Source organism: Hippoglossus hippoglossus, chromosome 3 (genome assembly GCF_009819705.1).
Source record: "Hippoglossus hippoglossus isolate fHipHip1 chromosome 3, fHipHip1.pri, whole genome shotgun sequence".
NCBI lineage: Eukaryota > Metazoa > Chordata > Actinopteri > Pleuronectiformes > Pleuronectidae > Hippoglossus > Hippoglossus hippoglossus.
This window is the reverse complement of record NC_047153.1, coordinates 8,496,194-8,509,629: the sequence shown is the minus strand read 5'-3', so window position 1 is coordinate 8,509,629 and position 13,436 is coordinate 8,496,194. Positions and strand designations below refer to the sequence as shown.

The 13,436-nt window shown below is 43.4% G+C and overlaps 1 protein-coding gene across 2 annotated transcripts; it reads right to left on the bottom strand.

Moving 5' to 3' along the window:
- Positions 1 to 304: 304 nt before the first annotated feature.
- On the bottom strand, positions 305 to 11,974 carry itgb6 (integrin, beta 6). Of its 2 annotated transcripts, XM_034579574.1 has the most exons (16): positions 11,785 to 11,974; positions 9,476 to 9,545; positions 9,052 to 9,131; positions 8,726 to 8,924; positions 8,391 to 8,637; positions 8,148 to 8,313; positions 7,884 to 8,045; positions 7,575 to 7,670; positions 7,221 to 7,310; positions 5,659 to 5,793; positions 4,567 to 4,984; positions 4,271 to 4,493; positions 3,725 to 3,819; positions 2,240 to 2,356; positions 1,982 to 2,148; positions 305 to 1,330 (listed from the first exon to the last, which is right to left on the bottom strand). In XM_034579574.1, the coding sequence occupies exons 2-16, from the start codon at positions 9,528 to 9,530 to the stop codon at positions 1,232 to 1,234; spliced, it is 2,349 nt and encodes a 782-aa protein (XP_034435465.1). In that variant the 5' UTR covers positions 9,531 to 9,545; positions 11,785 to 11,974; the 3' UTR covers positions 305 to 1,231. The 2 variants fall into 2 exon arrangements, with proteins under 2 accessions (XP_034435465.1, XP_034435457.1); XM_034579566.1 differs by lacking the exon at positions 11,785 to 11,974 and having other exon boundaries at positions 9,476 to 9,677.
- Positions 11,975 to 13,436: the final 1,462 nt, after the last annotated feature.

Genomic DNA, 13,436 nt, shown 5'->3' with positions numbered 1-13,436 from the left:
AAATACAATCTGTAAGTAAAGTAGATAAAGAGCAAGAGGGGGAATTGTTTATGCTGTAAACTGTTATTTATGATCAGAGTGTGTGTGACGTCTGCGTTTGGCTGCATGTTGCAAATTTACATGTTGGACCAAAAGTACAAATGTGTGGCATCACTTTTTTTGAGTCATCCCTTTTATTTTTGCTCAAGCCCCAGTTCTCACTGAGTTCCCCTTAAAACCACTTTAAATTGTGTTCCTCTGAAACCTGATCTAATCGGTGTCGTCAGTATCTGTCTGATTTGAGAAACACACAATGAAAGAATCCTTTCACAATAAGTCAGAACTTTGCTTTATTTATGTGCCGTGTCACTAAAAAACATGAAAGGCTCAGCCTTTCTTTAAAATAAAACATCAAGCACAATATATATAAAAAAAATCACAATCATCCACCAGTATATTTACATTCATTAAAATTAAAGACTTTTTTCAGTAGTAGACCACTCGTAGTGTAGACTCCTCCTTTCAAGCTGCATGTTACAGTGGACAAACATCAGTGTACGTTTGCAGGATCATGCAACAGGAGAGTGCAGTGTTTAGTACATGGACAGTGCACTTTGACAGCAGCAAGTTCATCATGTAGTGTTCATCCATTCACAGTGTCGTCTACTGTGTTCTGGCATCTCTGAATCAACACAGAGATAGATCCACGCAACAGAGTGTAAATAAAGATGGACGACGCGTCTCCACTTCACTACACTATCCAGGAATGAAGCCAAAAGCCAGATACGAGCGCACACCTTGAGCAGTTTCAGCCAGAGGTCCTGCCCATGCACATTCTCAACCAATGGTGAGTCAGTCTCAGCTGTGAATCATGACATTTACCCCGTTTTTATAGCATCTAATGACTAATTAAAACCAAACTTATCGGAAAAAGTGAACACTTGAACAAACATCTGTGTGATTAGAACTACCTATCTTTGAGAAAAACGTATTTGATGAATACAATCACTTTTAGTTCGCTCCATGTCCCATCCACTACCATGGATGAGGCACAGTTTATGACCTATAGAGCAGGCGGCCACCAGGGGGCAATCGAGACACTTTGGCTTCACTTTTGGGGAGCAGTCATGTCGTCCATCTTTATATACAGTCTATTATCCACACACACACACACACATACACATACACACACACACACACACACACACTTAAGTGCACTCAGATGTTGGTTTGTATCGTCTCCAGTTTATCATCAGTAGGAATTCACGGTTAAAATCTTTTCTCTCTGCGTGTTCTTGTAAGTTACATTTTTGAAGGTGGACGTCGAGCTTCTGAACAAAGGGTTGGTCCCCTGAGAAGAGCAAAAACAAGAAAAAGCATAAACACATGAAGGTCATTAAAATATTGTCACCAAAATCAAGACTTGGATATTTTATATCTTTGTTCATGTCAACACTTCAACTAAAACCAACAATGTGTTAGTCCTCCTCTCTTTCCAGTATTTGTTCTCATTTGTTTTAAAAATAAAAATCTTAAAGTGGCTCATAAATACTTGAGCCTTTAGCAAACATTCCTGAAAGTAGTTTGTTTGCTTGGAGCTGTTTTAAGCTGCAGATTTTCTTGCTGTAGTAAACATGTATGACAGCAGGACTTCAGTGCTTATTCATCATAAAGAAGGATCAAGTGGCTCATTCATATTTTTTTGTAACAGTTTGTAACAAAAATCAAATTTTTAAACAAAACTTCCTTTTCTCATTTTTTAAAAAGTGGTTACACCGCCTCCGCCAACCAGTGCAGTTTGAGTCTACATACTTTTTTCCCCCACACTCATATGAAGTCACCGTGACCTTTGACCTTTTGCCAACCTAATTCCAATCAGAGCGATTGAGAAGCTTTGGTTTCCCCTTTGGCTAGCAGCCGTTTTGTCGATCCTCATATACAGTTTATGGTTTGAACAGTGAGAAAACACACTACCAGCTTTTAAACGACTTCCTGGTCTTACCGACTGCCAATTTGCTTTTGACTTCTCAGCCTCAAACTTGGCGACCTCTTTACGGTCATGCACCGACACCAGCACCTTCCACACAGCCAGCAGGATCAGGCCGATACACACAACGGAAAGGGAGACACCCAGGATGATCATGGGGATGTTCGGAGGCTCCGGGCAACCTGGGACAGGACAGTGGAGGAGATGAGACTCGTGCCAGGACTCCCTTTAAATTGAACCTGTTTTCTGTGTTGTTGTTGTTTCATGGCTTACCGTACATCTGGAGATTGTAGGCAGTGGTACCTGTCTCACTTCCCACCACATCAAAAGAGATCCAACACTCATTCTCCGTCATCAACGTGCATGGCAAAGAGGAGCTCTTGTCATAATCTGAGAGGAGATGTGAACATGCATATCCATAAGGACGAGACAAATCCATCGTGTATCACCTTCCCTTTCGACATTGTGCTGAGAATGTAAAAGGATATACTCCCCTCTGTTGTGATTTCCATATCAAAGACTACAATCTGGTGTGTGCATGTGTGTGTGGACCACCCCTTTGTACATCACAGCTGAAGCCTGAAAATCCTCTCTGATAATCAGATATACCTCTCAGCTTGCACAAGTATAGTGGGTTTAAAATAATCTCTTCTATAAAAGGAGGACAAGGCTCTTTGGCTATTCACATGCACTACAATAGCTCTGCCTGTACGACAAGGTAAATAATATGTTCCCCATTGTCAAGGGCTGACTGAATGGACATGGATGGTGTTGTGTTAAGAAGAAGGGGATTCGGGCTTCAGAGACACACACAAGTCAATGCAGGTCAGCATTCCTCCAAATCTCTGACCCATGGGGAAACTTAGCATGGTCCTGTGTTGATTCCACTATCGAAAACATGACCACACGGGAGAACGGACTCATTTACAGCACAGGTTACAACACTCCTCATGTAACATATCACGGTCAAACCCAATTTATTAATGGTTGATTATGCATGCATATCCACATTCTGATATAAATCTTCGTCTCAGGAAATAGCCATATAAACGATTTGATGTGTCTTACCCAACCCTGAACTTGACATTAGCAATCAGAAAATAAAAAACATGAGTGGGTTGATGCATACGCTGCATGCATGCTGTATATACCTCAATCGGGCAATGCAAAACATGTTTATATTGCAACAATGCAATTTAATTTCATGCATATATAAGATAACAAATGATTGGTTTATCTAAATGAGCTGTAGATTATGTTTCCAATTTGTTAATGCAAAAGTGAATGCATGCAATTTGATGCAGAGATTCCTGGTAAAATATTTTTTTACCACGCATGACATAATTTTCTCACTTCATTGTGACTTCTTGAAAATGTCCCTTATCATGAGGTTATGATGGGGAATAATTTTCTGATCAATGTAAGCTATAGATTGTCTCTATAGCTTACAATGATCAGAAAATTATTATCTCGTAAACTGTGTTTTTTGGATGGCATTATCCACGTGACGTTTGTTTTGACTTTGACCTTCGAGCTCCAAAACCATCTGGAGATATACTCCAAAGTGATAATCCCACAAATTTGGTAAATATGTATCCATGCAGTGTTAAATTATGTTGTACAGACACACAGGGATGAAAACAACACCCTTCCTTTGGGGTTAGGCAGCACACAGAGTAACAACAAAAGGACAAACGGTACTTGTATATTAAAATAACTCGACAAAAATGTATCTTTCCATTTAAAGTGACGATTTACCTCCTGTTGTGTTGATGGACATTTTAGGAACGCTACACCTTTGATCACAAAGCTCAGCATCGTCCTTATCTTGGAGGTGACACTCCACACAGCTCCTGTTATTAAAACAATTTGAGAAACAAAACAAAAAGACAGTTTTACCTCAGACCTTGAGGTTTAATGATAACAGAAGAATCACAGTGTTGGTCACTTATCACCAGTTTTCCCAAGGCTTCATTCACTCTTTATCACCCGTCTCCTCTACAACAGTGATATCAAATGGCTCTGGGCCTGACAGCTGCTTTGCAAAGGAGAAAGGAAATCTCTTAGTGCTCTGCTGAGGACATTAGTTGTCTTTTGATGTCACATGGAAGGTGTAGACACATGTGAACAAGGGACACCAGAAACTGATACGTCTGAACTCCAAAGAACAGACAGATCATGTCGTGCAAGGAGACAACATCTTATATCTTTTCAGGTAAAGAAACAACAAAAAGCCGACAAAAAACCCTTTACACTGAGCCAGTATTCACTTTTCAAAAGCCGGTGGCCTGAATGTGTTCTCACCTTGCAGAGCTACAGGCGTCTCCACATGTCAGGCACTTCTCACACTTGTCCCCAGACGCTCCGGGTACAGAGCAGACACAGTGGCCACACTTGCATTTCCCCCTGCCGCTGCAGACAGTGCCATCCTCCGACATGCACGCTTCAGTGCTGGTGCTGCAGTTGCAGTACTCCCCCGTCCAACCACTCTCACAGTGACACTCTCCGCAGTCGCACACTCCGTGGCCTGGAAGACACACATGAAATCAAATGAAAGGCTCACCACCGGATCATCGTCACATTCGTGAGTGATCACTCACCTCCACAGAGTTCTCCCCGGAAGCGAACACAGGAGTAGTTGTCACACTCGCAGTAAGGTCCGTAGATGCGGCCGAAGCTGGATGCATGACACACACACTGGCCGCAGTAGCACTGCCCTTGACTGCTGCATACTTCTGACTCATTGCTGGCAAGGCAGTTGCTCAACAAAACGCTCTCCTCGTTGCACTCGCACTGTGCTCCCAGGAACCCCGGCTGGCACACGCACACGCCACAATTGAACTCCCCCAGGCCCTCGGTGCACTGGCTGCTGTTTGCTTCAGGAGGCTGCCGGCAGTCGCAAGAGCACAGAGACTCCAGTTCCACCTCCAAACTGTCCTGCAGGCCCACCGCTCTGAGGGAGAAGTGCCGGACTCCTGACAGGCATCCCGGGAGCTCCACAGTCACATTGAACACGACCTGAGGAGCGAAGAGGGCGTCAGAGTACGACCATGAACGAATTTGAACAGGTTTCGTCTCTGTAATCAAAGCCTAAATACACACCAGGCCCCCATATGCATATTACTAAAAATATATACTCTATATTCATTGTGTCCAAATTCAGGTGCTGCACCTTTCCCACTAAGCAGGTTCCTTCAAATGCAACTGACAAATGTGTCCTTATGTCACCGATCTACAAAGTTGGTCACTTCCCTTCCTGATCCTCCCTTGTCTCCCGCACACACCTGCCCTCGTGTGTCACACCTTTTTCCCAATTGTCCCCATGTTTAGCATTTAATCACTGAGTCACTCTTTAGTTATCACCAGTTCCTCCTGACACCTTTGAGTTCCAGCATTTTATTGGTAGAGTTCCTACATGTATCTATCTGCCTGATGTTTCTTGCTTCTAGCCTGAGGGTTTTTGATATAATTTAGATGAAACACACTAGTTAAAACATCACAAGGATTATTATATTCAATTTCTGCCAATAGATCTCTTTCATTTCTTACACACTGAACCTTTAAGACTTTCTTTTAAAAAATGTCTTTTTAGTCTAATGAATTGGTTTGTTAGTGAACCACATTGCACCAGCTTGCATGAAAGGTGGCATTCAAATGCAAAGAAAGGGCCATTTAGAGTCAAAGCGACTGACCGTCTCCCCTGGTTTGACGTTGGAGCAGCGTTTTAGGTCAGGCAGGACAGTACCATTGGGGCAAATGGTTGTGAAGGACATCTGCAGCTCCTCTGTGTCTCCGTAGACCTCTAGTTCGATCTCGGAGCGCAGTTCCTGGAAAAGAGTGCATGATAATTGCAGGTCCCTGTATGGAAACGCCAACGTCAGCACAGACAAGAACGGAGCAGAAAGGTTCCCTCTACAACACAGCAAAAAAAAAATCCCCAAAAGCCAACAATCAAACCAATTCTTGCTTCTGACTTTTGTTGCCGTGAGGTGTGCTTTCCAGGGCTTTAAGTGGGATTATACTTTCACCCTGCGCTGACCTGTGACATGCCAGGAAACGTCTGAACCCACCTATAACTCTCTCTGAGTGAGTCAGCGTGCCAGGTGTGCTGTGCTCGTACGAAACGCCTAAAGAAAGAGTGAGAGCTCACCTCAGCTGGAGGACAAGCTGTGTTTGACTGACTAATGAACTCTCTGACGGACTGTCTGGGTGCTTACGGAGGGTTAACTGTGTGTTTCCGGCCGTCCCTGTGATTGTGCTGTGTCTCCAGCGTTGCTAAGGAGGAGAAAACGGGTGGACGGTCTCGTGGGATACACCCAACTGAAGGTGGATTAAGGTAAAACAGATTCAAAAGACTTGGAAGTGTTTTTCAGTAAATACGCAGCAGGGTAATTGAAGTGGGGCGGCTCAACGATCTATCCACTGAGAAACAAACATTAATCCCAAACTGCAGGTAAGTGTAAATACTCATCATCTGTCCTCTATCACTCTTTTTACTTTTTTTTTATCTACAATCAGTGTGATGACAGGCTCTGCTCTCTTCAGTGTGGTTAACGTGGCAGCGGCCAAAAGTGGGTGTAAGCAACACAACTGATGAAGTAATTAGAGGACTGCCGACTCGCCACCAGTCAATGCCGCCAGGGGGGAGATTTACAAAAAAAAGGACACCGAGTGCAAGAGGTACAGAGCCGGAGAGACACTGGGAGAGAGAGCGAGCGAGTGGGGGAAGAAAAGAGCAAATGAGAGTCGGAGGGGCGAGCAGATCAAACGGCTTGGACAAGAAGAGACTCGCTGACGAACATGCTGAAGCAAAGCACCGGCGTGGTGGACGGAAAAAATGTAATAGGAGAAAGAATGAAAAGAGAAAAGCGAGAGAATGAGAAGGCAGAGATACTGTCAGTCGCTGGGATTCATGCCCGCTTTAAATTTACATGTGTGTTTGGATAAAACTTGGCTGAAGCTTAAAACATCAGGTTGGAAATTATGATTGAATTACATTCAATCATAATTTCAATCGTTATTTTCTGCTTTTATTACGGCAGGTGTTCTCAGTTTTATCTCACATGACCAGTGCTTGCACACACACACACACACACACACACACACACACACACACACACACACACACACACACACACACACACACACACACACACACACACACACACACACACACACACACACACACACACACACACACACACACACACACACACACACACACACACACACATCACCAAGACTGTTTATTTACTTTATACGCTGTTACAATCAGTTCCAGGATGTTCCTCGAATCTGTCGCCAGAGCTCCGACTGTGGCGCCAGGTATGAGATTTGCATAGTTCTATGATGGAAAAAACAAAAACAATCACAATCACAAAACACCAGAGAAACAGCACAAGCAAAGTTACAAATCTGGGCAGACCTGGCTCATAGTTCAAAACGGATTGTGGAGGATAAGAGGGCCAGTTCTAACAGGTTGAATGAGAATGTAGCTCAATGCATGAATATGTTAACCTCAGTAAAAAACTGTGCTCACACAAAGTTCTCCAGTGTGGATTTATTCTAGAAGAACGAGATGTATACCTTTACAGGACGGAGCTGTTACCTTATAGTTGTGTGTCTGCTCCTTCGTCACAGCGAATATCAGCAGGATGTTGTTCTCCATGACTTTATCAATCAGCTGTCCGAGGGACGGATACTCCTGAAATAAAACAAAACATGGTGATATGACAACAGTGAGTGTGTACAGTGAGGCAGTGGTGACCATCACAGCTGAGCCTATAATGACTCGTGGAATTAAAGTCAGGAAACTGAGGGTTTCTAGAAAGAAAATGTAAAAAAAATACACAACTATTTCTGTATGATTTGTCTTTCTGAAATGAAAATAAAACAAGAGGAACCGTTGTGGGTTTACCTGCACTGTGGACATGGAGTACTCATTGTTGACATCCAGGTGACACTGGCCGTCATTAGGAATCACGATGCCGGCCATCTTACTGTCCATCCCAAAGTGTGAGTCGGCATCACTGACGAACACCAGCAAACGCATGGAATCATTCCTCCAGCCTATCTTGTCCTATCAGGGGACACATCATCACCAGGGGGCCACTCACAACACAGAATCACAAACTAACCAAGGTCTAGGTTCATACATTTAAAAAACAAATTATCATCTTACCCCACAAACGGCCACTTGCATGACAGCGTCAAAGCCACCCTCTGGCACATCAATGTTTGCAGACACACGCTGCTTTGCAATGATCTCGTTGAACTTGTCGGTGCTGCTCGTCAGAGACAAGACGTGTTTATAGCCAAACGCTGGCAGGCAGGTTGAGCCCACTTCCCTGTGACACACCGGGACACAGACATTAGGAAAGTTGAATCTCAGGGTTGAGGATATTGTTGACGTTTTGTCGTTTACCTGCAGGGGTTGGCCAGCTCCTCCTCTGTGATCTTGATGAAAGGCAGCACAGGCTTCTCCACAAAAGAACCGAAGCCCATGCGAAATTTACTGGTGAGGTTGGCCATCTCTTTAGACAGAGAGGAGCCCAAGTCTTTGATCATCTCCAGATCATCGATCATGGACGCTGACAGGTCCATCAGATAGTACACGTCCACGGGATAGTCGTCTGTGTGTTGAATCTTGACCTGGAACGTCACCTGACTGCCTGTGCAAAAATCAAAATCACACACCTTACTTTTTGTCTGAAAACGAGGGGCCTCTACCTCAGTTCAAAAACACTTTGGGTTGCATACCAGCTCGCAGCTTGAGGGCCATCTTCTGTGGAGAGATCTGGGTGCTGTTAGCGCTGTCTGTCTTCTTCCCGAGCGGGCGATCGAGGAGGATTTGACCTTCGGAGACGGGGAACTCCAGCTGGCTGCTGGCACATCCCTTTTCTACCAAGATATCCAGTGTGTCACATCTTTCACTGACTGAGAACCAGTCTGTGAAGTTCTGAGAGATGAAGTAAAGGTAGTATTAGGGTTAGTATTTTTATTCAATCCTGCTCATAGCATAACAGTCTGTAATAATCCGAAAGTGCAAGGTGGTGTCATGCCCGCAAACCCGCCTGGCTGCTTACCTCCTGTGTGCACCAGGCACAGTGAGGACTGAGCTGCAGACATTGGTCACAAGTCCCAGCGCTGCCAGTCGAACATGATCCTGCGGCACACATGAACACAGTTAGGGTCAAGGAACCACAGGAACCACCTGAGTTCCCCAAGTGTGTGAAGTTTTAGGACATGATAAAATGTCAAAGAGGAGTTTAAGATAGAGTGTGAATCATTCATTAATATGTGACCTATAACTACTTTGTTGAATACTATCAAGTGTAGTAAAAAGTAATAAAACCCCTGACCGTTGAAATATGTATTTCACAATATCCGGTTATAGCAGGTTAACCAGTCATAAATACCAAAACAGGACTTATGGCATATTGTTGAGAAGCTGTGACTCTTTATTGTCTCATCATAAACGTGTTGCCCTTGTTTAGTTTTTTGTCCTACCTTCCACGCTGGTGATCCAGTAGCGGAGAATCAGGCTCAGCAGAATAATCCCCATTAGTCCGTGAGGTTACTGGTTGACAGGACACAGAAGAAGAGTTTTGTCAAGTTGTCTCATATTTACCGGATTGACACGGACCCTGCGACATGTCCCCGCTGCTCCGAACCGAGTGCACCGCAGGCTGGGGAGGAGCGCGCTGCCGCCCCCTGATACCTGCTCACAGGACGAGGAGCTGGGAGGCGCTCACCTGCGCTGCCTTTATATGTCCACTTCCGCTCAGGTGAGCGCGAGCGAGGCGCGCGCGAGGAGACTTCAGAGCTGTGTGTTTGTGTGTGTGTGTGTGTGTGTTTGTGTGTGTGTGTGTGTGTGTGTGTGCGTGTGTGAGTGTGTGTGTGGGTGTGTGTGTGGGTGTGTGCTGACTAAGGCAAAAAAAATCTCACATCAGCCGATATCGATAATTGTCACGATTTCTCAGTATTGAAATCAGAGTATTATTGCTTTGAAGTTCAAAGACTGAGTTTTGCTCCTGAGATAAGGGTGTGTGGTTTTAAACTCTTCTTTGAGCAGAGAGGGACAAAGACCTGATTTAGTTTCTCAGAATTTATTTGATGTAGTATTTACGTGACTTGGTATCTCATAATTTGAGTCTTAAACTTGAGTTTACAGGCTATATCTCTTTTTTTTCCATTTAGATTTTCTGACTCCATCCGTCATCCTTTGAATTAGTTAGTTTTTTACTTTGAAATTTAGATTTTTGTTGGTTTGGTTTATTTTGTAGTATAATTTATTGTACAGTATTTCATATTTTTTGTCTCTAAGTTATAATCGTGACTATACTATTTCATAATGTTTTGACTTTGTGTGCCTTGTTTTAAAGTTGACAGGCTCAATGTAAATGATTGTGAGACCATCTTTAGATCCAGCTACAGTTATGATTTAGCATAATATTATCTCAAAACACGAAACTAATTGAATTATTTTTAGGTCAAGCACCGGCATTTTTAATTAACATTCTAATCCTGTGCTCAGACTACATCAACGCACCAGTTCAATACAATACAAGGCTGTTGAGGCCTTAATAAACAGACATATCCTGGCATGTGCTGATTCAGCGATTCACTTTTTTTTTCTTCTCATTTTCTACCTTTTTTAAATCATCTTACAGTTTTCTCTGGTGACATTTTGGGGTTCAACCCCTTGGTTTTAAACCACTGAACAAAAATACCTGACAGTTAATGTTAATGGTTAAAACTACCTCCACCAAAACCAGCAGTAAAACGCTGTCTGTACACTTTGATGCATCACTATTAACAATCCTATAATGTAACAATATACCTTCATGCAGAACAAGTACTACTTTTGATACTGTAAGCACGTTTTCTGGTTGAAATTTGAAGGCTTTTATTTGTAATGGGATATTTTTTATTATAACAGTATCCACAGTGTTAGATAGCCAACTGAACTTTGACCAAACAAGAGCATTAGAATTCAGACAGGCCACGCCGTAAGCAAATAAAACCTGTAGACTCCCGGTACCCAGACGCTCTAGTAGAAGATACGTTAATCTTTAACAACACAAGAACAAAGACAAAAACAACCATGCAGGCCTTTCACAAGATATGAAACATGACTGTGTGACTGTGTGCCTGTGTCTGTACAATATCAGGGGAAGGAGGGTGCAGTTGCGTAGGTGTTGGGCCGTTGACAGCTGCGGCCCGAATATCTCGTAGCTTGTCCCAACTCAGAGGAATCTCACAATTCAGCACCACACCCCTCTGGATCTGGGTGAGTCCCCATCTGTTACCCCAAACCCCCTCTCCTCTTCTTTCAGTGAGACCCCCCTCTCCCCTCAGCTCTCTGTATTTTGATGCACCTTACCCAGTAGCCTTCTGGGAAGTGTCCATCTGTGAAACTGCTATTTCATCCGTACTTCCTTCTGCTTGGATCATTTGCTTGTTTACCTTTGGTTTCTTTGTTCTTTCCTCTCCAGTCTTCATTTCTCATCCATTGTTTTTATTTTCTAAATTTATCAAGAAATATCTCAACATAATGACACCAAACTCCTGTGACTCTTCTTGTAACCTCTCATTTTACGGTTATTTCACGTCCTGGAGAGATCAAGAGGGTTGGATGCTTAGGGTGTCAGAGAAAAATTAACCATGTATGTGACAGAAGTGTTTTAAGCAGTATCAGTATCAGCCTTATCAAAATTCAAACATCAATAAATTATTCCCCCTCATGTCTCTTTCTCAGCACCACACTCTTACTATGCATAGAAATGGAGGTGTAATCCGTCAGTGAATCAGCTCACCTTCAGGGGCGTCCTCTGATACCATGCTGTCCCGTCTCAGTCTGTCTTCCTTGTCATCAAGTGAAAAATGGAGAGAAACAGAGAAGCATCAGGCCGATACATTCAGTCCCATTGTATCCCGGCAGTCCTCAGAGTAACAGTAAACCTATTGTAACGGCGCCCTTTATGAAGCATGGCGCTAGGGTGACCCTGCTGCCCATGCTCCTTGGCTCATGTGTGCTTGTGTGAGTGTTAGTGTGAGTGTGTGTGTGTCGGAAAGTGGGTGAGTGTGTGTGCGTGCACACTGGGGTCATGTGTGGGTGTTTGTACAGGCTCCAACTTGCCCATGTGTGTGTGTGTGGGTGTGTGAGAGAATGTGTATGTGCATATGTGTGTGTGTGCATGTGTGTGTGTGCAGGGGGAGGCTGTGATGATAATGAGTGACAGTAACAACTGCCCGGCTGTGCGACCTCCAGGAGTGAACTTCTTTATTAAGAGATGATCTAACTGATGTGCTCGTGTTGAGCTGTGGAGGCTAAAGCTTTTTTGGAGGCTACAGACATTTTCTGTAAGTTTGAATTGTGTGTGTGTGTGTGTATAGATATCTTTGTGAGCCTAGAGCCTACGAAGTGAGGACATTTTGGCCGGTGTTCACATTATGACCCACTTTCAATGGGCTGTTTGAGGGTTAAGACTTGCTTTTAGGGTTAGGGATGGAATTAGGTTTATGTTAAGGTTAGGGTACGGGGCTTGGGAATTAATTATGCCAATGAGTGTCCTCACTAAGATAGAAGTACACAGTGTATGTGTGTGTGTGGGTGTGTGTGCTGAACTTGTATTACTTCCTGCAGTGAGGAGGAGGACGAGGAGGAAGCAAGTGCTGTAATACAGCCTCCTTCTTACAGTGGAATGGCTGGAATGCAGGTGTACACATGCATATGCTAGTGGAGCAAGATAAACGTACATAGGCCCCACCCTGTAAAATAATTTAAACTACGAACCCCCCAAAATCCCACTATTTGTCTCAAAGGCTTTTACAATCACTATCCTCAGGCTCAGCCCCTCTGTTCAGATAAGAAACAAGACTATCTGTCTGCAGCCGACCCAGAAACACTGAGGCTGCACTTCAGCTCACTGCTAACATCAGCAAGCTAACGTGTTAGCACATTGATCTTTAGCAGCTGTCGTGTTTTACACGTTTGACAAGTGGTAGCATGCAGACGTTTGCTCATTAGCACCAAACACAGAGGGCAGGTGCTGCTGATTAGATTGGTGGGTATTTTGTTATAAAGAATTTAAGGACAAATAATTATGAGCAGTTATTTTCACTAAAAGCTTAAGACAAAAACCTCATGGTGGTGCCAGAGGACATGTATGATGCTGTGTGCAAAGATAAACATTGTTTTAGATTGTTGTAACGCACAGTGATTCTTCAGATCAGCATGTGTGTTCGCAGCAGATCCTGTTTGTAAGTGTTGATACTACATTGTAAAAATACTCTATTACAGGTAAAAGTCTCTGTTTTAATCCACTGATATATTGGTTTGTTAACATCCATAAAAAAAGAGAGAATACCTGTTATAATTACTCAGCAGGTAAGTGCAGAATACTATCATACTAATATCAGAGGACATGATCCTAGGTTTTTTTTAAACATTTTATAGACTGAACAA

Coding starts and splice junctions, on each gene's coding strand:
- itgb6 (XM_034579574.1), bottom strand. CDS start 9,530: ATGGGGATTATTCTGCTGAGCCTGATTCTCCGCTACTGGATCACCAGC. Junction 8,314..8,390: donor GAGCTGGCCAACCCCTGCAG/GTAAACGACAAA, acceptor GGTGTGTCACAG/GGAAGTGGGCTCAACCTGCC. Junction 2,149..2,239: donor CTACAATCTCCAGATGTACG/GTAAGCCATGAA, acceptor GTCCTGTCCCAG/GTTGCCCGGAGCCTCCGAAC.